This window comes from Mobula birostris, chromosome 16 (genome assembly GCF_030028105.1).
Source record: "Mobula birostris isolate sMobBir1 chromosome 16, sMobBir1.hap1, whole genome shotgun sequence".
NCBI classification, from domain to species: domain Eukaryota; kingdom Metazoa; phylum Chordata; class Chondrichthyes; order Myliobatiformes; family Myliobatidae; genus Mobula; species Mobula birostris.
This window is the reverse complement of record NC_092385.1, coordinates 9,163,301-9,188,189: the sequence shown is the minus strand read 5'-3', so window position 1 is coordinate 9,188,189 and position 24,889 is coordinate 9,163,301. Positions and strand designations below refer to the sequence as shown.

General features: G+C 42.4%; 2 protein-coding genes across 3 annotated transcripts in view; one reads left to right on the top strand and one right to left on the bottom strand.

Annotated features, from left to right (window-relative positions):
- Positions 1–24,889, top strand: part of p4htmb (prolyl 4-hydroxylase, transmembrane b) — an 88,678-nt gene that overhangs the window by 13,955 nt on the left and 49,834 nt on the right. The window lies entirely within an intron of this gene.
- Positions 733–23,706, bottom strand: LOC140211289 (secreted frizzled-related protein 5). The gene is made up of 4 exons (XM_072281002.1): positions 23,411–23,706; positions 6,816–6,985; positions 5,887–5,976; positions 733–1,055 (listed from the first exon to the last, which is right to left on the bottom strand). The coding sequence occupies exons 1-4, from the start codon at positions 23,704–23,706 to the stop codon at positions 733–735; spliced, it is 879 nt and encodes a 292-aa protein (XP_072137103.1).

Genomic DNA, 24,889 nt, shown 5'->3' with positions numbered 1-24,889 from the left:
ACAGAAATGAGGAGAAATTTCTTGAGCCAGAGGATGGTGAATCTGTGGAATTCATTGCCACAGACAGTTGTAGAGGCCACGTCATTGAGTATATTTAAAACGGAAGTTGATAGGAGAATGAGGTTGAGAGGGATAATATATCAGTCATGATGCAATGGCAGAGCAGACTCGATGGGCCAAATGGCCTAATTGTGCTCCTTCGCTTATAGCCTTATGAAAGTAATTGGGGAATCTGTATGAGGTGTGGAAGTTCTGTATTAGAATTGGGCATTCCAGGGGAAAAAAGCGGTTCAGACAACTGTGCATTGAAAGACATTACAATAACATAATAAACTGTAGGATTATTTGAATAGCATCAATGTATTTGCATAATATTTATTAAGACAAAATTATAACTAATTTAACATAAATAATTCAGTAAAATATTTTCTTAGCTTATCTCTTTTTGACCTATGGTTTCCTTAATCTCATTACTGCAAAAATGCAAGTTTTCAATAGGGATTGTATAGTAGAGGAAGTAGTATATTTGGGTTGACTTCGTGACACCTGTGTAAAAAATTTTGCCATTGTTCATGGGGATCAAAGTTTGATTCACTTACTAATATCTGACTCCTGATTTGAGTTCTCTATAAAGAGTAGACATTGGCACTAAAAAAAAGATAAAGTATTTTATTTTATAAGATCTTTACATTCATCTAAAAATAAAAATATTTACAAATATATAACTCAACTTTAATATTGTGAACGGCATCTGTAATGCTTCCACTTTCTGACAGCAAGCATGAGACTTCTGTCACGCTTTTGCCATAAGTAAACTTTGTTCACTACAATTTTTCCGTTCTGGATCCTGCCCACAATCATAAAGGTCCCTGCATGTCTGCCTTGTGTCATGTTCTGGACACAAGTGGCATCCAAGTCAAGCCAGTGCTGAATCTTGGGGTGAATCTCTGTCTTGAGGAGGGGCCCATGCTTGAGAACCTCAAATCTGCTGTCCAGCTCAAAATTTGAGATCCGGGCGAAACTTGTGTTTCTGTTTGAGATTCTGATTTTCACAGCTGTGGGGGGAAAAATACTTTGAATAACTTTTCTGTGTGATCAGTCACAAACAAAATCCAACCCCAAGTTAAAAAGCTTCTACAATATAGAGAGCATTGCTGTGTAATGTACTGTATACTCAGTGGCTATTTAGATAGATAGATATACTTTATTGATCCCGAGGGAAATTGGGTTTCGTTACAGCTGCACCAACAAAGAATAGAGCATAAATATAGGTACACTTGCTCGCTAATGCGAATATCTAATCAGCCAATCATAAAAACAACTCAATGTATAAAAGTATACGGACATGGTCAAGAGGTTCATTTGTTGTTCAGACCAAACATCATATTGGGGAAGAAATGTGATCTGAGTGACTTTGACAGTGGAATGGTTGTTGGTGCCAGATGGGATGGTTTGAGTATCTCAGAAACTACTGATTTCCTGGTATTTTTAGGCACAACAGTCTGAGTTTACAGAGAATGGTGCAAAAAACAAAACAAAAAAAATCCTGTGAGCGGCAGTTCTGAGGGCAAAAACACTTCCTTAATGAGGGTGTTCAGAGGAGAACGGCCTGACTGGTTCAAGCTGACTAGAAGGCAACAATGACTCAAACAACCACCCATTACAACAGTGGTGGCAGGAGAGCACCTCTGAATTCACAACATGTCGAACCTTGATGTGGATGGGCTACAGCAGCAGAAGACCATGAACGTGTACTCAATGACCACTTTGTTAGGTACAGGAGGTACTTAGTGGTCACAATGGCTATATAATGTGTAACTAATGATGATAAAAGGGGTTTGCAGTGAATTTACAATTAACAAAGCACAAAACTTGGATCCTATCCCTTTCAATTATTGTTCAGATATAACAAGAAAGGATTCCTTTTCATTCCACATTTCACAGACAAAGAAGTGTGATCACTTCTATCCATTTTAGGCATGGAAACAGTAATTTGAGACAGATCAAAATCCCTTTGTTGTTGGTGGATAAACATTGGCCAGGATACTGCGAGAAGAAGCAGGAAGATTCTGATTCAGCAGAGAAATTAATCAGTGGTTACTAACACTAAGTATGAGTGTGAGAGCATTGCAGCATTTAGCTTTGATTTTAGTGGAAGTGGACGTAAGAAAGTTGGTACAGCGAGTGGCTGATATCCTTGCATACTACTAGTGACCAAGGGCAAACTTCTCTCCTATGGAATGTGGAATGTCTTGTGAGGGATAATAATGGCAGCAGTGATTACTTTCCTTAATATTTGAAATCAGGGAAAGTTCTATGAATGAGTAAGGAGTTTAATTTGAACTGCTGCAATACTATAATCCAGATGCTCCCCTGTGCGTTAAATAGAACATAGTACAATACAAGAACAGGTGATCCAGCCCATAATGTTGTGCCGGACCAGCTAAAAAGCAAATCAAAAACACCTAAACACTAATCCCTCCTAACTACACAATGTGCATGTCACTCGGTCTTTTTTTACATCCGTGTCCCTATCCAGATGTCTCTTAAAAGCCTATAATGTGTCTGCCTCTACCACCACTCCAAGTAGTGCATTCCAGGCATCCAGAACTCTGAGTTTAAAAAAAAACTTGCCCTTGATACCCCCTCTGAACTTGCCCCCTCTCACTTTCAGCACATGTCATCTGGTATTAGACACTCCAACCCTGGGAAACAGATAGATACATTCTGACCACACTAAATGTTCAAGAAATATCTAGGCAAATCAATTGAGTAACTTTCTCTTTTTGAACAACTGATGGCATATTTATTTATTGTCATTAACTCTTGCACCTATTTCACATTGTATCTCAAAATAAAATAAATATGCTCTGGAAACACAGTTTCCTCTACTGAAAATCTTGGTAGCCTGCTGAAAACTCTCAGTATCAAGATATTCTTTCTGCTTTTCCATCTATATTGCCTTAATTTCATTGCTGGTTTAGCCGCTTCAGTCAAAACCTGGACTCAGTGTTGAAGAATAGTGATGAACTTATTGAAACATGGGAGATTCAGAAAGGACTCAACAGGTATATTAAGAGCAAAAGGATTGTAAGGAATAAAATTGGTCCTCTTGAAGATCAGAGTGGTCGGCTATGTGCGGAACCAAAGAAAATGGGGGAGATCTTAAATAGGTTATTTGCGTCTGTATTTACTAAGGAAACTGGCATGAAGTCTATGGAATTAAGGGAAACAAGTAGTGAGATCATGGAAACTGTACAGATCGAAAAGGAGGAGGTCCTTGCTGTCTTGAGGAAAATTAAAGTGGATAAATCCCCGGGACCTGACAGGGTGTTCCCTCGGACCTTGAAGGAGACTAGTGTTGAAATTGCGGGGGCCCTGGCAGAAATATTTAAAATGTTGCTGTCTACAGGTGAGGTGCCGGAGGATTGGAGAGTGGCTCATGTTGTTCCGTTGTTTAAAAAAGGATCGAAAAGTAATCCGGGAAATTATAGGCCAGTAAGTTTAATGTCAGTAGTAGGTAAGTTATTGGAAGGAGTACTAAGAGACAGAATCTACAAGCATTTGGATAGACAGGGACTTATTAGGGAGAGTCAACATGGCTTTGTGCGTGGTTGGTCATGTTTGACCAATCTATTGGAGTTTTTCGAGGAGGTTACCAGGAAAGTGGATGAAGGGAAGGCGGTGGATATTGTCTACATGGACTTCAGTAAGGCCTTTGACAAGGTCCTGCATGGGAGGTTAGTTAGGAAAATTCAGTCGCTAGGTATACATGGAGAGGTGGTAAATTGGATTAGACATTGGCTCAATGGAAGAAGCCAAAGAGTGGTAGTAGAGAATTGCTTCTCCGAGTGGAGGCCTGTGCCACAGGGATCAGTGCTGGGTCCATTGTTATTTGTCATCTATATCAATGATCTGGATGATAAAGTGGTAAATTGGATCAGCAAATTTGCTGATGATACAAAGATTGGAGGTGTAGTAAACAGTGAGGAAGGTTTTCAGAGCCTGCAGAGGGACTTGGACCAGCTGGAAAAATGGGCTGAAAAATGGCAGATGGAGTTTAATACAGACAAGTGTGAGGTATTGCACGTTGGAAGGACAAACCAAGGTAGAACATACAGGGTTAATGGTAAGGCACTGAGGAGTGCAGTGGAACGGAGGGATCTGGGAATACAGATACAAAATTCCCTAAAAGTGGCGTCACAGGTAGATAGGGTCGTAAAGAGAGCTTTTGGTACATTGGCCTTTATTAATCAAAGTACTGAGTATAAGAGCTGGAATGTTATGATGAGGTTGTATAAGGCATTGGTGAGGCCGAATCTGTAGTATTGTGTTCAGTTTTGGTCACCAAATTACAGGAAGGATATAAATAAGGTTGAAAGAGTGCAGAGAAGGCTTACAAGGATGTTGCCGGGACTTGAGAAACTCAGTTACAGAGAAAGGTTGAATAGGTTAGGACTTTATTCCCTGGAGCGTAGAAGAATGGGGGCAGATTTGATAGAGGTATATAAAATTATGATGGGTATAGATAGAGTGAATGCAAGCAGGCTTTTTCCACTGAGGCAAGGGGAGAAAAAAACCAGAGGACATGGGTTAAGGGTGAGGGGGGAAAAGTTTAAAGGGAACATTAGGGGGGGCTTCTTCATACAGAGAGTGGTGGGAGTATGGAATGAGCTGCCAGACGAGGTGGTAAATGTGGGTTCTTTTTTAACATTTAAGAATAAATTGGACAGATACATGGACGGGAGGTGTATGGAGGGATATAGTCCGTGTGCAGGTCAGTGGGACTAGGCAGAAAATGGTTCAGCACAGCCAAGAAGGGCCAAAAGGCCTGTTTCTGTGCTGTAATTTCTATGGTTTCTATTTCTATGGCAGATGCTGAGATGACATTTCCCCTTTTTGAGGAATCCAGAAATAGAAGGTTCAAAATCAGGGACTGTCCGTTCAATATAGAGATTAAAAGGATTTCTGCTCAGATGGTTGTTGATCTTTGCAATCCTCTAACTCAGAGGGCTAAGGAGGCTGAGTCATGGCTGGGAGAGACAGAATTTGTACTGTCGGAGAGCCACGGGTTATACGGAACAAGTAAGCCAGGTAGATAAGTTTAAGATCAGACTTCATCTTATTGAAAGGTGGGTCTGTTGGACTAGTCATATGGCGTACTCATATTCATAGAGCACTACAACACAGGAATGGGCCTTCGGCGCATCTAGTCCGTGCTGAACTGTTTTTCTGCCTAGTCCCATTGACCGGCATCTGGACAATAGCCCTTCATTCAAACCCATCCCATCCATATACTGTACTTATCCAAATTTCTCTTAAGTGGTGAAATTTAACCCACATCCACCACTTCCTCTGGTAGCTCGTTCCATGCACACCACCCTCTTAAGTGAAGAAGTACTCTTTAAATATTTCACCTTTCACCCTTAATTTATGACCTCTAGTTCTAGTTTCACTTGCTTCATCTGGTTTAATTCTAATTTATTTATGAGCTACAGCACAGAACAGGACCTTCCGGCCCTTCAAGCCCTGCCGCCCAGCAATCCCTCTATTTAATTCTAGTCTAAACACATGACAATTTACAATGACCGACTAACTTACGAACTGGTATGACTTGGGACTGTGTGAGGAAACCCACGTGGTCACTGGGAGTACGTACAAATCCTTACAGGCAGTAGCCGGATCTGAACCCTGGTCGCCTGTACTGTGAAGTGTTGTGCTAACCACTAGGCTACCACGCCATCCATTTAGTTGCTCCTGCTCCCGTTTTTTTATGTCCTTAAATTCTCCAAACAGCATTCTTGGCTTTTATCGGTGCAAAAATATTTCTAATAAAATATTTTAGTATAAGAAGCAATTTTCATTATTTCCGTGCACTGTACTTACCAAAATCATGTGAACAAAACGTATTGAGTATTTCTTTGAATGAAGTAGTTTCTTCCAATTCACAATCTCGACAGCTGGCTTGTGGCATTGCTTTATAGTGGGTAGAAATATAGATTTATAATCAGATTCAAGCAGCACAGATACCAAATTCTGCAAAGAATTAGATCATCCCCTATCTAGCTTTTCAGAAGTTATTTTTGCTTTTTGGCTTAAGATCTTTGTTGATTTTGCCATTATATCTTTGTGTTGAGAGTAAGACAAGGCTTGTTTTCCTTTTGACTGTTGCAGTCACCAAGCTGGCAAACAGGATGAATACGTGATTACAATGTTATCCAGTCCTTCCAGATGATCACAATTCTTATAACACCTTAAATACCTTTATCTTTGTTTGTTCATTATATGCTGTGTCATATGACATGGGCAGTCATAGTCTTTTCCATGACCTTGATTGTCCTTGGCAAATTTTTCTACAGAAGTGGTTTGCCATTGGCTTCCTCTGGGCAGTGTCTTTATAGGATGGGTGACCCCAGTCATTAACAATACTCTTCAGAGATTGTCTGGTGTCAGTGGTCATGCAACCAGGACTTATTATGATGTACACCAGCTGCTCATATGACCATCCACCACCTGTTTCCATGGCTTCATGTGATTCTCATCTGGGGGGGTTGTTGGGGCTGGGGGCTAAGCAGATGCTACACCTTACCCAATGGTCTCCTGGAGGCTAACAGAAGGATGAAGTGCCTTGCACCTCCTTTGGTAGAGATGCATCTCCACCCCACCACACTGTCCTTAACTATAACAAATTTCTTGACACTGACTTGATCTATCACTGTAAAAGCAGCGAAGCCTGATTTGAATCTGGTGTGTGCGTGTGATTTACTCTGCATTACACTATTAATTGAAAACCATTCTTCAGTAAGATTACTTACTTCTTCTGTGAGATGCTGTCCTGTTGCTGATTGAGGATATACACATGCCATCGTCAACAGGGAACTTATCACAGTTCAAAATTTCTGGCCATGGGTAGCCATAACAAGCCATAATGGGGGCACAGCTGTTCCTCACCGCTGCACAGAGGCTGTAGCAAGGGTATATAAACCTTAGCCAGGGCAAAAGGAAAGAAAGATGAAGATGAATTATTTGCTGCATTACTTCTTAACATCAGTTCTCTTCCTTCAATGCCGTGGCAGTTAAGAATATACAATTACTTCTTTCCTGACGTTACATTGCATAATACACACAAATAATATAGTATTTCATATTCTGTATTCACTGGGACTCAGAAGAATGAGGGGTGAACTCATTGAAACCTATCAAATGTTGAAAGGCCTCGAATGTAGAGAGGATGTTTCCTATAGCGTGGAAGTCTCAAGACCAGCGAGCACAGCCTCCGAATAGAGGGACGTCCTTTTAGAACGGAGAAAGGAAGAAATTCTTTAGCCAGAGAGTGGTGAATCTGTGGAAGTCATTGCCACAGACAGCTGGGAAGGCCAAGTCATTGGGCCTATTTAAGGCAGAAGTTGATAGATTCTTGATTAGTCAGGGCATGAAGGACTATGCGGAGAAAAGGCAGGAGATGAACTGAAGTGATGGAAGAAAGGGAGGTTGGCTCACAAATAGAGAAAGCTTGGAGGCAGTGTGAAAGGGAGGATAGGCAGCTGATAGAGAAGGGATGCGCTCAGTCCGATGGTTTGAGATGTGTTTATTTTAATGTGAGGAGTATCATGAATAAAGCGGATGAGCTTAGAACGTGGATCAGCACTTGGAGCTATGATGTTGTGGCCATTACAGAGACTTGGATGCTGCAGGGGCAGGAATGGCGACTCAAAGTGTCAGGCTTTGGATGTTTCAGAAAGGATAAGGATGGAGGCAAAAGAGGTGGGGGCATGGCACTGTTGATCAGAGATAGTGTCATGGCTGCAGAAAAGGTGGAAGTCATGGAGGGGTTGTCTACGGAGTCTCTGTGGGTGGAAGTTAGGAATAGAAAGGGGTCAATAACACCACTGGGTGTTTTTTATAGACCACCCAATAGTAACAGGGACATCGAGGAACAGATAGGGAGACAAATTCTGGAAAGGAGTAATAATAGCAGGGTTGTTGTGGTGGGAGATTTTAATTTCCCAAATATTTATTGGCATCCCCCTGGAGTAAGAGGTATAGATGTGGTGGAGTTTGTTAGGTGTGTTCAGGAAGGTTTCTTGACACAATATGTAGATAAGCCTACAAGAGGAGAGGCTGTACTTGATCTGATATTGGGAAATTAACCTGGTCAGGTGTCAGGTCTGTCAGTGTGAGAGCATTTTGGAGATAGTGATCACAATTTTATCTCCTTTACCATAGCATTGGAGAGGGATAGGAACAGACAAGTTGGGGAAATGTTTAATTGGAATAAGGGGAAATATGAGGCTATCAGGCAGGAACTTGGAAGCATAAATTGGAAACAGATGTTCTCAGGGAAACGTACGGAAGAAATGTGGCGAATGTTCAAGGGATATTTGCGTGGGGTTCTGATTAGGTACGTTCCAATGAGACATGGAAAGGATGGTAGGGTACAAGATCCGTGGTGTACAAAGGCTGTTGTAGATCTAGTCAAGAAGTAAAGAAGAGCTTATGAAAGGTTCAAAAAAACTAGGTAATGATAGGAATCCAGAAGATTATAAGGCTGGCAGGAAGGAGCTTAAGAATGACATTAGGAGAGCCAGAAAGGGCCATGAGAAGGCCTTGGCAGATAGGATTAGGAAAACTCCAAGGCATTCTACAAGTATGTGAACAGCAAGAGGATAAGACGTGAGAGAATTGGACCAATCAAGTGTGATAGTGGAAAAGTGTGTATGGAACCGGAGGAAATAGCGGAGGTACTTAATGAATACTTTGCTTCAGTATTCACTACAGAAAAGGATCTTGGCGGTTGTAGGGATGACTTGAAGTGGACTGAAAAGCTTGAGGATGTAGATATTAAGGAAGAGGATGTGCTGGAGCTTTTAGAAAGCATCAAGTTGGATAAGCCAATGGAAATAGACGGGATGTACCCCAGGCTACTGTGGGAAGCAAAGGAGGAGATTGCTGAGCCTCTGGCAATGATCTTTGCATCATCAATGAGGATGGGAGAGGTTCCAGAGGATTGGAGGTTTGCAGATGTTGCTCTCTTAGTCAAGAACAGGAGTAGGGATAGCCCAGGAAATTATAGGCCAGTGAGTCTTACTTAAGTGGTTGGTAAGTTGATGGAGAAGATCCTGAGAGGCAGGATTTATGAACATTTGGAGAGGCATAATATAATTAGGAATAGTCAGCGTAGCTTTGTCAAAGGCAGGTCATACCTTACAAGCCTGATTGAATTTTTTGAGGATGTCACTAAACACATTGATGAAGGTAGAGTTGTAGATGTAGTGTACATGGATTTTAGCAAGGCATTTGATAAGGTATCCCATGCAAGACTTATTGAGAAGTAAGGAGGCAGGGGATCCAAGGGGACATAGAAACATAGAAAATAGAACATAGACATTGCTTTGTAGATCCAGAACTGGCTTGCCCACAGAAGGCAAAGAGTAGTTTTAGACAGGTCATATTCTGCATGAAAGCCGGTGACCAGTGGTGTGCCTCAGGGATCTCTTCTGGGACCCCTACTCTTTGAGATTTTTATAAATGACCTGGATGAGGAAGTGGAGGAATGGGTTAGTAAATTTGCTGATGACACAAAGGTTGGTGGTGTTGCAGATAGTATGGAGGGCTGTCAGAGGTTACAACAGGACATTGATAGGATGCAAAACTGGGCTAAGAAGTGGCAGATGGAGTTCAACCCAGATAAGTGTGAGGTGGTTCATTTTGGTAGGTCAAATATGATGACAGAATATAGCATTAATGGTAAGACTCTAGGCAGTGTGGAGGATCAGAGGGATCTTGGGGTCTGAATCCATAGGACACTCAAAGCTGCTACGCAGGTTGACTCTGTGGTTAAGAAGGCATACGGTGTATTGGCCTTCATCAACCATGGAATTGAGTTTAGGAGCCGAGAGGTAATGTTGCAGCTATATAGGACCCTGGTCAGACCCCACTTAGAGTACTGTGCTCAGTTCTGGTCGCCTCACTACAGCAAGGATGTGGAAACCATAGAAAGGGTGCAGAGGAGATTTACAACGATGTTGCCTGGATTGGGGAGCATGCCTTAAGAGGATAGGTTGAGTAAACTCGGTCTTTTCTCCTTGGAGCGACGGAGGATGAGAGGTGACCTGATAGAAGTGTACAAGATAATGAGAGGCATTGATTGTGTGGATAGTCAGAGGCTTTTTCCCAGGGCTGAAATGGCTAGCACAAGAGGACATATTTTTAAGGTGCTTGGAAGCAGGTACAGAGGAGATGTCGGGGGTAAGTTTTTTACACAGAGAGTGGTGAGTGCGTGGAATGGGCTGCCGGCGGCGGTGGTGGAGACGGAAATGATAGGGTCTTTTAAGAGACTACTAGATGGCTACATGGAGTTTAGAAAAATAGAGAGCAATGGGTAAAGCCTAGGTAGTTCTAAGGTAGGGACATGTTTGGCACAGCTTTGTGGGCCGAAGGGCCTGTATTGTGCGGTATGTTTTCTATGTTCTATGAGGGCTGAGAGGGAAAAATGGATCAGCCATGATATTGGAGCAGTTTGATGGGCTGAATGTCCTAATTCTGCTCCCATATCTTATGGTCTAAAGAAAATCTGAAATAATATTTCATACTTTGCATTTGCTTACAACATAGGAAATCATTCAGCCTATCATCTATGCCAGCCTACAGCAATACAATTACCCCACTTTTCCCTGTTACCTTATCTCTCTTGCATGCCAATCAGTTCCTGCAACCCACTTTCACTGGGGACAATTTTTTGTAGGCATTTAACCAGTATCTCTTTGGATGTGAATGAAAACTAGAAGGAGCCAAAGCAAATCCGGAGGATGACAGAAAGGACATACAGCCTCAACATCAACAGCACCGTGGTCAGGATTGATCTTGGATTGATGGAATTGTAAGGATGTAGCCTACCTACTATTAATAATAAATAGTATTCAATAGTTTAAACTAATTTGCGAGGGGGATGGGACCCAGAGTGATAGAGCAGTGAAAGAAGTGCATGGAGTAAAGCCAGATCTAACATACGGAGAGGCTTTGAGGAAAGAGAAGCAGAATAAACAGTGTAAAGACAGTAAGGTAGAAGGGCTGAAATGTGTGTACCTCAATGCAAGAAGCATCAGGAACAAAGGTAATGAACTGAGAGCTTGGATACATACATGGAATTATGATGTAGTGGCCATTACAGAGACTTGGCTGGCACCAGGGCAGGAATGGATTCTCAATATTCCTGGATTTCAGTGCTTTAAACGGGATAGAGAGGGAGGAAAAAGGGGAGGAGGGGTGGCATTACTGGTCAGGGATACTATTACAGCTACAGAAAGCATGGGTAATGTAGCAGGATTCTCTTTTGAGTCAATATGGGTGGAAGTCAGGAACAGGAAGGGAGCAGTTACTCTATTGGGGGTATTCTATAGGCCCCCTGGTAGCAGCAGAGATACAGAGGAGCAGATTGGGAGGCAGATTTTGGAAAGGTGCAAAAATAACAGGGTTGTTATCATGGGTGACTTTAACTTCCCTAATATTGATTGGCACCTGATTAGTTCCAAGGGTTTAGATGGGGCAGGGTTTGTTAAGTGTGTCCAGGATGGATTCCTGTCTCAGTATGTGGACAGGCCGACCAGGGGGAATGCCATACTAGATCTAGTACTAGGTAATGAACCGGGTCAGGTCACAGATCTCTCAGTGGGTGAGCATCTGGGGTACAGTGACCATCGCTCCCTGGCCTTTAGCATTATCATGGAAAAGGATAGAATCAGAGAGGACAGGAGCATTTTTAATTGGGGAAAGGCAAATTATGAGGCTATAAGGCTAGAACTTGCGGGTGTGAATTGGGATGATGTTCTTGCAGGGAAATGTACTATGGACATGTGGTCGATGTTTAGAGATATCTTGCGGGATGTTAGGGATAAATTTGTCCCGGTGAGGAAGATAAAGAATGGCAGGGTGAAGGAACCATGGGTGACAAGTGAGGTGGAAAATCTAGTCAGGTGGAAGAAGGCAGTATACGTGAGGTTTAGGAAACAAGGATCAGATGGGTCTATTGAGGAATATAGGGAAGCAAGGGGCTTAAGAAGGGGCTGAGAAGAGCAAGAAGGGGGCATGAGAAGGCCTTGGCGAGTAGGGTAAAGGAAAACCCCAAGGCATTCTTCAATCATGTGAAGAAAAAAAGAATGACAGGAGTGAACGTAGGACCGATTAGAGATAGAAACATAGAAAATAGGTGCAGGAGTAGGCCATTCGGCCCTTCGAGCCTGCACCGCCATTCAGTATGATCATGGCTGATCATCCAACTCAGAACCCTGCACCAGCCTTCCCTCCATACCCCCTGATCCCTTTAGCCACAAGGTCCATATCTAACTCCCTCTTAAATATAGCCAATGAACTGGCCTCAACTGTTTCCTGTGGCAGAGAATTTCACAGATTCACCACTCTCTGTGTGAAGAAGTTTTTCCTAATCTCGGTCCTAAAAGGTTTCCCCTTTATCCTCAAACTGTGACCCCTCGTTCTGGACTTCCCCAACATCGGGAACAATCTTCCTGCATCGAGCCTGTCCAATCCCTTTAGGATTTTATACATTTCAATCAGATCCCCCCTCAATCTTCTAAATTCCAACGAGTATAAGCCTAGTTCATCCAGTCTTTCATCATATGAAAGTCCTGTCATCCCAGGAATCAATCTGGTGAACCTTCTTTGTACTCCCTCTATGGCAAGGATGTCTTTCCTCAGATTAGGGGACCAAAACTGCACACAATACTCCAGGTGTGGTCTCACCAAGGCCTTGTACAACTGCAGTAGTACCTCCCTGCTCCTGTACATGAATCCTCTTGCTATAAATGCCAGCATACCATTCGCCTTTTTCACTGCCTGCTGTACCTGCATGCCCACTTTCAATGACTGGTGTATAATGACACCTAGGTCTCGTTGCACCTCCCCTTTTCCTAATCGGCCACCATTCAGATAATAATCTGTTTTCCTGTTTTTGCCACCAAAGTGGATAACTTCACATTTATCCACATTAAATTGCATCTGCCATGAATTTGCCCACTCACCTAACCTATCCAAGTCACCCTGCATCCTCTTAGCATCCTCCTCACAGCTAACACTGCCGCCCAGCTTCATGTCATCCGCAAACTTGGAAATGCTGCATTTAATTCCCTCATCCAAGTCATTAATATATATTGTAAACAACTGGGGTCCTAGCACTGAGCCTTGCGGTACCCCACCAGTCACTGCCTGCCATTCTGAAAAGGTCCCGTTTATTCCCACTCTTTGCTTCCTGTCTGCCAACCAATTCTCTATCCACATCAATACCTTACCCCCAATACCATGGGATGAATGTGCCTGGAGGCTGTGGAAGTGAGCGAGGTCCTCAATGAATACTTCTCTTCGGTATTCACCAATGAGAGGGAACTTGATGATGGTGAGGACAAAATGAGTGAGGTTGATGTTCTGGAGCATGTTGATATTAAGGGAGAGGAGGTGTTGGAGTTGTTAAAATACATTAGGACAGATAAGTCCCCGGGGCCTGACGGAATATTCCCCAGTCTGCTCCACGAGGGGAGAGAAGAGATTGCTGAGCCCCTGGCTAGGATCTTTGTGTCCTAGTTGTCCACGGGAACGGTACCGGAGGATTGGAGGGAGGTGAATGTTGTTCCCTTGTTCAAAAAAGGTAGTAGGGATAGTCTGGGTAATTATAGACCAGTGAGCCTTACATCTGTGGTGGGAAAGCTGTTGGAAAAGATTCTTAGAGATAGGATCTATAGGCATTTAGAGAATCATGGTCTGATCAGGGACAGTCAGCATAGCTTTGTGAAGGGCAGATTGTGTCTAACAAGCCTGATAGAGTTCTTTGAGAAGGTGACCAGGCATATAGATGACGGTAGTGCAGTGGATGTGATCTATATGGATTTTAGGAAGGCATTTGACAAGGTTCCACATGGTAGGCTTATTCAGAAAGTTAGAAGGCATGGGATCGCAGGAAGTTTGGCCAGGTGGATTCAGAATTGGCTTGCCTGCAGAAGGCAGAGGGTGGTGTTGGAGGGAGTACATTCAGATTGGAGGATTGTGACTAGTGGTGTCCCACAAGGATCTGTTCTGGGACCTCTACTTTTCATGATTTTTATTAACGACCTGGATGTGGGGGTAGAAGGGTGGGTTGGCAAGTTTGCAGATGACACAAAGGTTGGTGGTGTTGTGGATAGTGTAGAGGATTGTCAAAGATTGCAGAGAGACATTGATAGGATACAGGAGTGGGCTGAGAAGTGTCAGATGGAGTTCAACCTGGAGAAGTGTGAGGTGGTACACTTTGGAAGGACAAACTCCAAGGCAGAGTACAAAATAAATGGCAGGATACTTAGTAGTGTGGAGGAGCAGAGGGATCTTGGGGTACATGTCCACAGATCCCTGAAAGTTGCCTCACAGGTGGATAGGGTAGTTAAGAAAGCTTACGGGGTGTTAGCTTTCATAAGTCGAGGGATAGAGTTTAAGAGTCGCGATGTAATGATGCAGCTCGAAAAAACTCTGGTTAGGCCACACTTGGAGTACTGTGTCCAGTTCTGGTCACCTCACCATAGGAAGGATGTGGAAGCATTGGAAAGGGTACAGAGGAGATTTACCAGGATGCTGCCTGGTTTAGAAAGTATGCATTATGATCAGAGATTAAGGGAGCTAGGGCTTTACTCTCTGGAGAGGAGGAGGATGAGAGGAGACATGATAGAGGTGTACAAAATAATAAGAGGAATAGATAGAGTGGATAGCCAGCGCCTCTTCCCCAGGGCACCACTGCTCAATACAAGAGGACATGGCTTTAAGGTAAGGGGTGGGAAGTTCAAGGGGGATATTAGAGGGAGGTTTTTTACTCGGAGAGTGGTTGGTGCGTGGAATGCACTGCCTGAGTCAGTGGTGGAGGCAGATACACTAGTGAAGTTTAAGAGGCTACTAGGCAGGTATATGGAGGAATTTAAGGTGGGGGCTTATATGGGAGGCAGGGTTTGAGAGTTGGCACAACATTGTGGGCTGAAGGGCCTGTACTGTGCTGTACTATTCTATGTTCTATAACTTTACCTGTAGGAAAAGTGTTCCATTAACAATGCAGTTCAAAGTGCTACAAACATGAAAGTAATATAAATAAAAATAAGTATTTGTAATATTAGTAAGAAACCTTGTGTTGTTTCATGTAGGTGCTGTGCAATTTAACTGGAATGCAATATTGTGTGATCTGGCACTGAGTAAACTGTACCTAGTCACAATTTCTGGGTCATTTATCTTGCATTTAACATGGGGGAAAATCACATTTCATCCTCTGTGAATTAAACGTGAAGCAAAAGTTTCTTTATAACATGAGTGAATAATTTTTCTTTTTCAATATTACTGACCTTCTATTAACTCTCATTCTTAGGATGTGTAAAAGCTGTTTGTTAACAGGTTATTAATTCATTTTCACAGAGGAATATTTTTCCCGGAATTGCTCTAACCAAGCTTGGATAATGTTTCACTGCTCTTGCTATCATTATGCTGCAATCAATAAAACTCATGTCAATGCGGTCGTGGCCTTAGGGAGCACTACGTTGTAATCTTTTGCTTGAAATAATTTGTCAATATAGAAGTTTCTTTAGCAGCTGCATCATATTATTTACTAACTGCTTTTTTTTCCTTTTTAATGTCATCATCATTATTATGTGGTGTGGTATGATGTAGATGATCATGGTCTCTTGACCGTGATTGTTCTTGGCAAATCTTTCTCCCAGAAGTGGTTTGCCATTGCCTTCTGAGCAGTGCCTTTACAGGACAGGTGACCCCTCTTCAGCGATTATCTGGCGTCAGTGGTTGCATATCCAGGACTTGTGGTATGCACCAGTTGCTCATATGATTATCTACCACCTGCTCCCACGGCTTCACGTGACCCTGATCGGCTATCAGGTGCTACACCTGCAGACTAGCAGAGGGAAGAAGCGCCTTTTTTGGTAGAGATGTATCTCCAACCTGCCACCCAATGTTATAATGTTAATATTGAATGTTATATTCATCTTAATTGCAGATTCTCCATGTTTAATTAATTAGGAACCTCCATTTTTTAGGGATCTGAAATTAAATGTGTATGAATCTCATAATGTGGGTTGCTGGAATGTGATGGAAGACTTCCTCGAAAGTAAACTTTTCAAAATGTTAACTTGTCTGTAATTTGTAAAACAGGTTAGTTTTCCAGTGATTATATAGAATATTGAGCCACCTGCTAGAGGCTTGGCTTATTGACCTGGATTTTGCAAAGTAATAATGATAAGACTATAAGCACTTGCCATTATTGCAAATTAAAGAGAACAGTAAGTTCTGGCATCCATACATGCACAGATAAACATAGAATTCCATGTGTTCTTTCATTAGAAATACCTGCTCCTTTGCCAAATATGCTGCTGTTTTTCTCACAATACACTCAGCAGTCAAATGAATTGGATGTTTATCTACTAGATTTGTACAATACCAGTTAAGGCTTGAGCAATTATTCAGTTGTAAACAACATTTTAGTGGTTTGATAAATGATAATTACTGCTGAAGGAATTCTTTGTATCAGAAAAATAATTCATATGTGAGGTGCACAATTACAGAACAAAATTATTATGTATTTTTTCTCAGCTCAAGCTGGTAAAACATGAAGTAAAGGCACAGCCAAGTGCACTAATTTCTCAATTGCTGGGAACTTTCAAACTGTTCTAGTGGTGTTTACTATTGTGGCTTTATTATTATTATAATACAAATGGAGAGTGCAGTAGTTGAATCTAAAACCACTGTGTTATGCCTAAACAAAAGAGTCTACAATGGAATGAGGGAGGAGCTGGCTAGCATATACTGGGAACACAGACATTATGGTGGGACTGTTGAGGAAGTCTTTCAAAGAGATTTTTTGCAGTGCTGAACAAATACATGTTCACATTATAAACAAGCATAACAAGGGTGAGGAGAGCCAGCTTTGGATAACTGAGAAAATAAAAGAAAGCATCATACTCAAAGCTTATATACAAAGTTGCTAAGAGTAGTGGGAAACTGGAAGATTGAGAAAACTTTAAAAAGAAACAAAGAACCACTGAACAAGTAATAATGAAAGGGAAGCTAGATTATGAAAGTAAGTTCACACAAAATATAAGAACAGATAATAAAAGCTTTTACAACTGTATAAAACAGAAAAAGAGTGATGAAAATGATGCAGGCCCCTCAAGGGTAATGTGAAAATGGCCAAGGCCTTGAGTGAATATTTTGTGTCAACCTTCAGGGTAGAAGACATCTCTAGCATGCCAGAGAGGGATGTGATGGAAGGTGAGGACCTCAATACAATCATTACTAAACAGGTAGTGATGAGCAAACATGTGGGCCTAAAGATAGACAAGTCCCCTGGTCACGGTGGGATACATACCAAGGTACTGATAGAAATTTACTAAAATTCTCTGGACTCTGGGCAGGTCCTGGCTAATTGGAAGACGGTGACTGTTTCTCCACTGTTTTAAAAAAGAATGTAGGCAAAAGGCAGATAATGATAGGCCAGTTAAATGTCTGTAGTCAGGGAAATGCTTGAAACTATCATTAAGGAAGAAGTGAAACTTCTGGATAAAAGTGGTTCCATCAGGCAGGTGTAACATGGAATCATGAAGGGCAGGTCCTGTTTCACAAACTTACAGGAGATCTTTGAGGATATAAAGAGCACAGTGGATAGAGAGGAACAGGTAGATAGTGTATACTTGGGTTTCCAGAAGACGTTTGATAAGGTGCCACATACAAGACTTATCCATGTGATAAGGATGCATGCAGTTAAGGGTAATGTATTAGAATAAAAAGAAGAGAGTTGGGATAACTGGGTGTTTCTCTGGGTGGCAGTCAGTGATGAGTGTAGTGCTGCAGGGATCGGTGCTGGGCCTGCAACTACACAAAAGACATTAACAATTTGATAGAGGGGACCAAGTGTAGCAGATCTAAGTTTGCTGATGATACTGAAGTGAATACGAAAACAGATTACGTAGACTGATATATCTAATATGTCTATCCACAGCCTCCTTTACTGTCAAGGTGAAGCCACACTCAGGTTGGAGGAACAACACTTTATATTCCGTCTGGGTAGCCTCCAACCTGATAGCATGAACATTGACTTCTCTAACTTGCGTTAATGCCCCACCTCCCCTTTGTACCCCATCCCTTATTTATTTATTTATTCATTCATTCATTCTCTCTCTTTTTTCTCCCTCTGTCCCTCTCACTATACTCCTTGCCCATCCTCTGGGCTCCCCTCCCCCTTTCTTTCTCCCTAGGCCTCCCATCCCATGATCCTCTCCCTTCTCCAGCCTCGTATCTCTTTTGCCAATCAACTTTCCGGCTCTTAGCTCCATCCCTCCCCCTCCTGTCTTCTCCATTTTGGATCTCCCCCTCCCACTTTCAAATCTCTTCCTACAGTTAGTCCTGACAAAGGGTCTCAGCCCGAAACATTGACTGTACCTCTTCCTATAGATGCTGCCTGGCCTGCTGTGTTCACCAGCATTTTTTGTGTGTGTTGCATGTAGGCTATGTGTGGAGTCTGAAGAGAGATATAGATAGATTAAGTGAATGGGCAAGGGTATGACAGATGGCGAGTACAAATTGGTAAATGCAAGGTCATCCACTTTGGAAGGAAAAATAGAAGATCAGACTATTTAAATGGTGAAAGATTGCAGCAAGCTGTACACAAAGGGACTTGGGAGTATTGGTACATGAATAGCAAAAGGTTGGTTTGTAGCTGCAATAGGTTATCAAGAAGGCAAATGTAATGTTAGCCTTCATTGCTAGAAAGGATGAATTTAAGTGCAGGGAGGTTGTGCTGCACCTGAAGTAATGCATGCAGTCCTGGTCTCCTTACTTGAGAAAAGATATACTAGCTATGGGGGTGGTGCAGAGGAGGTTTACCAGGTTGATTCAGGGATGAGGGGGTCAGCCTATGAGTTGAGACTTAATCGCCTGGAAATTTCTCAGTAAGTCAGACAGCATCAGTGCAATGGAATAAACACTTCATATTTTGGGCTGAGACCTTTCATCAGGACTAGAAGGGAGCAGAGCCAGAATAAGAAGATAGCGGAAGGGGAAGGGGTACAAAACGGTATCATGCTTGACCATACTGGATTTCTTACTAATCCCATTTCAAGTATAATTCTTAACAAGTATGGTAAACCAAGGTATTTCACTTAGTGGGTACCCAGTGGGTATTACTGGCAAATTTCTTATCATCAATGTGGCTTGAAGAAGCGTGATGATGAAGCATTGTGATCTAGGAAGAGTGTTTCAAAAACAGGGTGGAGTGGCTGAAAGTTTGGTCTTTGATGCAGGTGGAAAGTGGGAACTTCATAGAGACTAAGATGAAAGGTGCTGGTAGGGGGTGTGCAAGATCATTGATCAAGTAGGTATACTTTGCAGATTTGTTCACCACCCTCTAGGTAAATAAGCATTTTTCTTGGAAGAGTGGAGGAGAGAGTCCAAGCAAAGAAATTATGGGAAAGGGTTAGGTTTTTAGTGAGAAGATGCAAGTGAACATTGTTATTGTGCTGGGCTGGGTATGCAATGTGATGGACAGTTTTAACATGATACTAAAAAAATTATGTTCCATTCAGCCTGAATGAAAACTGGGAGTGATTTGTGAAACTCAACTTAATGCCAGTGAAGCATACTGTAAACCCAAGAGGAGTAGGTTTAGCTTTCTAAAAGAGATTTCCATTTCTGCAGCAATAATTTCTGTAACCTGTCCCAAACTCAGCAGCCAATCAATGAAATTTGATATTGAACCTTGTAAGGGAAATTGTTTTGACCCAGAGCTTCATGCCAAGTATTTATGCCAGGCAAGTGCTTAGATCGAATGGCCATGGTCATATTGACTTAGCAGAACAAATCAATGATTAATCAAAACAGAGAATTAGGTCAGATATTCAGGGTAATGCAGCTGATGCATCTGAATGCGTATAAACCAGCTAACCATTGAACAAACTGTAAATGCAACTCATGTTACAGGAATCAATGAGAGTAAGTGTATTGTAGACACTAAAATACATTTATAGAAATCAACGAGTCCCTGGTGAGTTGGTACTAAGCTAGCTTGGGTTACTGGTAGATGTGTGAGGAGATAGTACCATAGATGAGTTACCACATTACCACAAGTGAGATGAGAACTAGAGGTCATGGGTTAAGGGTGAAAGGTGAAAAGTCTAAGGGGACCATGAGGGGGAACTTCTTCACTCAGAGGATGGTGGAAGTGTGGAATGAGCTGCCAGCAGACGTGGTGGATGTGGGTTTGATTTCACCATTTTAGAGAAATTTGGATAGGTACATGGATGGGAGGAGTATGGAGGGCTGTGGTCAGGGTGCAAGTTGATGGGACTAGGCAGATTAATAGTTCACAGATTAGATGGGCCAAAGGGCCTGTTTTTGTGCTGTAGTGTTCTATGACTTTAAGTGATTGGAATAAGGATGTTGAGGATGGGCAAAATAAGTATAAAGTATTCTAAATAAACCTATTTGGTGAATGCTTAAAAATCAGCCGGAAATAGTCATTTGCCTAACTGGGCGGAACAGTGGCGCAATTATTAAAATTAAAAGCAGGTGCCTCTCAGCACCAGGGACTTGGGTCCAATCCTCATGTTAGATGCTATCTCTGTGGAGTTTGCATGTCCTATGACTGTGTGCATTTTCTCTGGTGGCTGTTGCTTCCTCCCACATCCCAAAGGCATGTAGGTTGGTTGGTTAATTGGTCAGCCTAGTGTGTAGGTAGGTGAACGGTAGAATCAGGGGGTGGGTGGGGTAGCGGATAGGATGTAGGGAGCGATGGGATTAATGTCTGATTGGTGGTCAGCATGCACTCAGTGAGGTGAAGGGGCTGTTTCCATGTTGTATCTCTCTCTGATCCAGTAACAGAAAACATAATACAAAATGTGATTATTCAATGGAGACATTGAAGCTAGGAGTAGTAGTCAGCCATTTGGTTGTTTGAATCTGCCCTACCATTCAATATGATCACAGCTGATGATGCAAATTCCCTACCCTGTTCTTGCTTTCTCCTCATCTCTCTTTTGATACTACTGTATTTGCCTGATGAATAATACCCAACTCATAAAATATATTTAATGATTTTTATCCCACCGGGTTCACCACCCACCGGCTGAATAAACTTTTGCTCATCTGCCCTATGTTGCTTACCTCTCAAACTGAAACTCTTCCACCAGGAGCCTGCATTTAATCACTCCAGTCCTGTTTGAATCTCATAGATTCTATGATGTAGCTCTCAGTATTTTAAATGCTAATGAATGTAAGCCTAATTGATCCAATGTCTCTTCGTACGTCCATCCTACCATTCCAGAAATCTGTCTTGTGACCTTTCCTTGTACTCCCTCCGTAGGAAATGTTCTTATTCTTATGTTTTTATGGAATACATCTTTTTTTGATAAGGGTATCAAAGTTCTAAGAACAGATTTCTGAATGGTCCATGAATGGCCCCTGACTGGTATGGAGTGGGTTGGGAGGGTTGTTATTGCACAGGATCGATGTAAGTTGCAGAGAGTTGTAAAATTAGTCAGCTCCATCATAGGCACTAGCCTCCGTAGTATCCAGGTTATCTTCAAGGAGCAGTGCCTCAGAAAGGCGGCGTCCATCATTAAAGAACCTAAACACCCAGGAGATGCCCTCTTCTCATAGTTACCATCAGGAAGGAGGTACAGGATCCTGAAGGCACACACTCTATAATTCAGGAACAGCTTCTTCCCCTCTGCCATCCAATTTCTGAATGGGCATTGAACCCATGAACACTACCTCACGACTCTTTATTTTCTATTGTTCGCACTACTTATTTAATTTAACTATATATACTTTAGTTTTCTTTTTACGTGCTATTATCATGTATCGCATTATACTGTGCTGCAAAGTTCACAAATTTCACGACATACATGATAATAAACCTGATTTTGATTCTGAAAACTACACTCAGACATCAACGTGGTCTCACCAAGGCCTTGTATAATCTATGTTTCTATGTTTGTTCAGCAAGCTATCCCTCAGCTCCTCTGCTCAAATCTGCAGAACATTCCAAAGATAGACAGTATTGTGTAGCAGTCCTAGGCACATGTATAGCTAGGGTGCCTAAGACTTTTGCACAATATTGTAATAATTTTTATGTATTGCACTGTACTGCAGCAAAAAAATTCATGATCTATGTGAGTGATGATAAAGCTGATTCTGATGTTGGTACTTATTGTGGACTGAGTCAGAAGGGAGCAGGAAGAGGAGAATCATGGTTGGGAAAAGGGGAAGGGAAAGGGGAGGGAGCAGGAAGCACCAGACTCATTCAGTAATGATCAATAAACCAATTGCTTACCTGGCATGGTGTCTCAGGGCTGGGTGCTTCTACGCCTGCACTATCCCTCCCCTCTGCCCCAGCACTCCTTTACTGCCACCTGTCCCACACTCTTCCCACGGCGCTCCATCCTACCATTCTTAACATCCTTTGCTCCCACTAAATTAGAAAGTCACTCTGTGCTCCACGTTGACAAATACAGTATTGTGCAAAAGTCTTGGGCACCCTGGCTATATGTGCCTAATACTTCTGTAAGGTACTGTTCTATTTGCTTTCTACCCACCCATCCCACCTGCAACTATTGCACAACACTTTTCACTGACTCCCTTTCCCAATCTATGGCCATTTGGTTGTAATCTACCTTCCTGACCTTGTGACCAAAGGTGAATAATATCACATTTATCCACATTAGACTGCAGCTGCCATGCACTTACCCATTTCCTCAAAATTTGTAAAGCAGACATTCAGAAAATATTCTGTGAACTTAAAAGAAACATGTAGAACTAATTCCTCCAGCATTTTTTGTGTTAATCTTAACTGCTTCTCATTTTGAATCCAGACCCATGGAAGTTTGCATCAGCCATAATTTTAAATATTCACGCTTACCCTGTAGTAACATTGTTCACTGTGGAATTTTAAGACTGGACAGAACTCAAAAATTTCTCAAGATAACTTTCACCTGCCTGTTCCCATCTATCATTTGATTTCAGTGTGTTCTGACTTTTACCAGGCACTTGCACAAGGCTATCTTAGGACAATAAGATTTAGGAGAAGAATTGGGCCAATTGGCCCGTTGAGTCTGTTCTGCTATTCAATCATGGCTGTTTTTCTCAACCTCGTTCTCCTACTTTAACCCTGTAATACTTAAACCACCTCCCCCCCCACCCCACCCCACCCCACACACACACACATACCAATCAAGATTTGACAGAAGCTGTCAGACCTGCTGGGTATTTCCAGCATTTCAGATGCCTAGTATCTAAAGTTCTTTTTTCGCTTTGTTTTAGTTTTTAGTGTCTTGTAGCCCTCGGAAGAATCAGCTCTGTTCCTCCCCCAAAGCCAGTCGCTTCAGCCGCTCCCTACCTGTCCAGGCACACGGGCGCTATCAGAGAACAAACGAAGATCCTGGCATCTGGGTGACATTCTCTGGCCAGTAAGGGTAACCAGCTGGATGACTGCTGGATCACCTCGGCCACCGTTAAATGCTCCAGGATGTTGGGGATCCTCATCTCCGAGTAGCCAATGTCGTGGCAGAGGGCCATCGCCTTGGGAATAGGCACGCATCGGGTGGAGGTGCCCAGGCTTACAAACGACCCGTGAGGAATCACGACCAGTAGAGAGGTCACGACCAACGACAAACTCGGCAATTTGCCACTCATGGCGAAGTTCCCTTGGCTCTCTCTGAGTCTCGGGTCGAAACAACAGCTGGAGAGATCTGGGTATTCTGGCTAAGCGTTCGGGCCATTTATAGGAAAGGTTCTCTGCCTAATCCCTGCTCATTAGGCCGAACAAACACAATGCTATAGTTTTATTTACCAATTGTTTGCTGTTTACAGTGGCGGAGACAAGCTGGGAGCAGCAGGTAACCTTAATATAAGCAGGTGGGGGCTACCATTGTACTAGGTTTCCAATTATTAACTCGGTTTTTATTCATCGTGTAGGGGCAATCGGCGCATACTGTTCTGCCTCCACACACTTCCCGATAATTATATGAGCGGGAAATGTTACAACTGTGTTGGGAGTACTTGCTTATTTTGTAACACGTTCGAATCTGATCATAGTTACACTGTTGCAGATTTTCTGTGTAAACCCACATCATATTTTCAGCTCGGGGCTCTTTCAAGCAGGTGCAGGTGTTATTTTTGACAACAGTGGTCACTTGAGAATTTTGAAAGGAGGACGCTTAGTGATGCAGGTTGTATTTGGATTTATTCGGGAACTGTTCGGAGACCGCAGAAAATTAAACGCACTATACTCCTAATAAAATATAAACAAATTGCAAATTATGAAATGTTTCAATGCGACCATACATTCATATTTTTCTGGAGAAATTCAGAATAAGGTTTAATATCACCAGCATGTGTCGTGAAATGTGTTAACTTTGCGGAAGCGGTACAATGCAATACTGTACATAGTAATAGAGAAAAACATTGTAAATCACAGTAAATATATAATAGTTAAATTAAATAAGTAGTGTAAAATTGAAATTAAAACAAAAGTAGTGAGGTAGCATTCATGAGCTCAATGTCCATTCAGATATCGGATGACAGAGGGGAAGAAACTATTCCTGAATCATTGTGGGTGTGCCTTTAGGCTCCTGTACCTCCTTCCTGATGGCAGCAATGAGAAGAGGGAGGGCATGTCCTGGGTGATGGGGGTCCTTAATGATGGATGCCGCCTTCTTGAGGCATCGCTCCTTGAAGAAGTCCTGGATACTGCGAAGGCTAGAGCCCATGATGGAACTAAGTTTAGAACTACTTCGATCCTGTGCAGTAGCCACCCCCCCCCCCCCAATACCAGGCAGTGATGCAGCCAGTTAGAATGCTTTCCACAGTACATCAG

Coding starts and splice junctions, on each gene's coding strand:
- LOC140211289 (XM_072281002.1), bottom strand. CDS start 23,706: ATGAGTGGCAAATTGCCGAGTTTGTCGTTGGTCGTGACCTCTCTACTG. Junction 6,986..23,410: donor GCGCCCGTGTGCCTGGACAG/GTAGGGAGCGGC, acceptor GCCCTGGCTAAG/GTTTATATACCCTTGCTACA. Junction 5,977..6,815: donor GACAGCATCTCACAGAAGAA/GTAAGTAATCTT, acceptor CCCACTATAAAG/CAATGCCACAAGCCAGCTGT.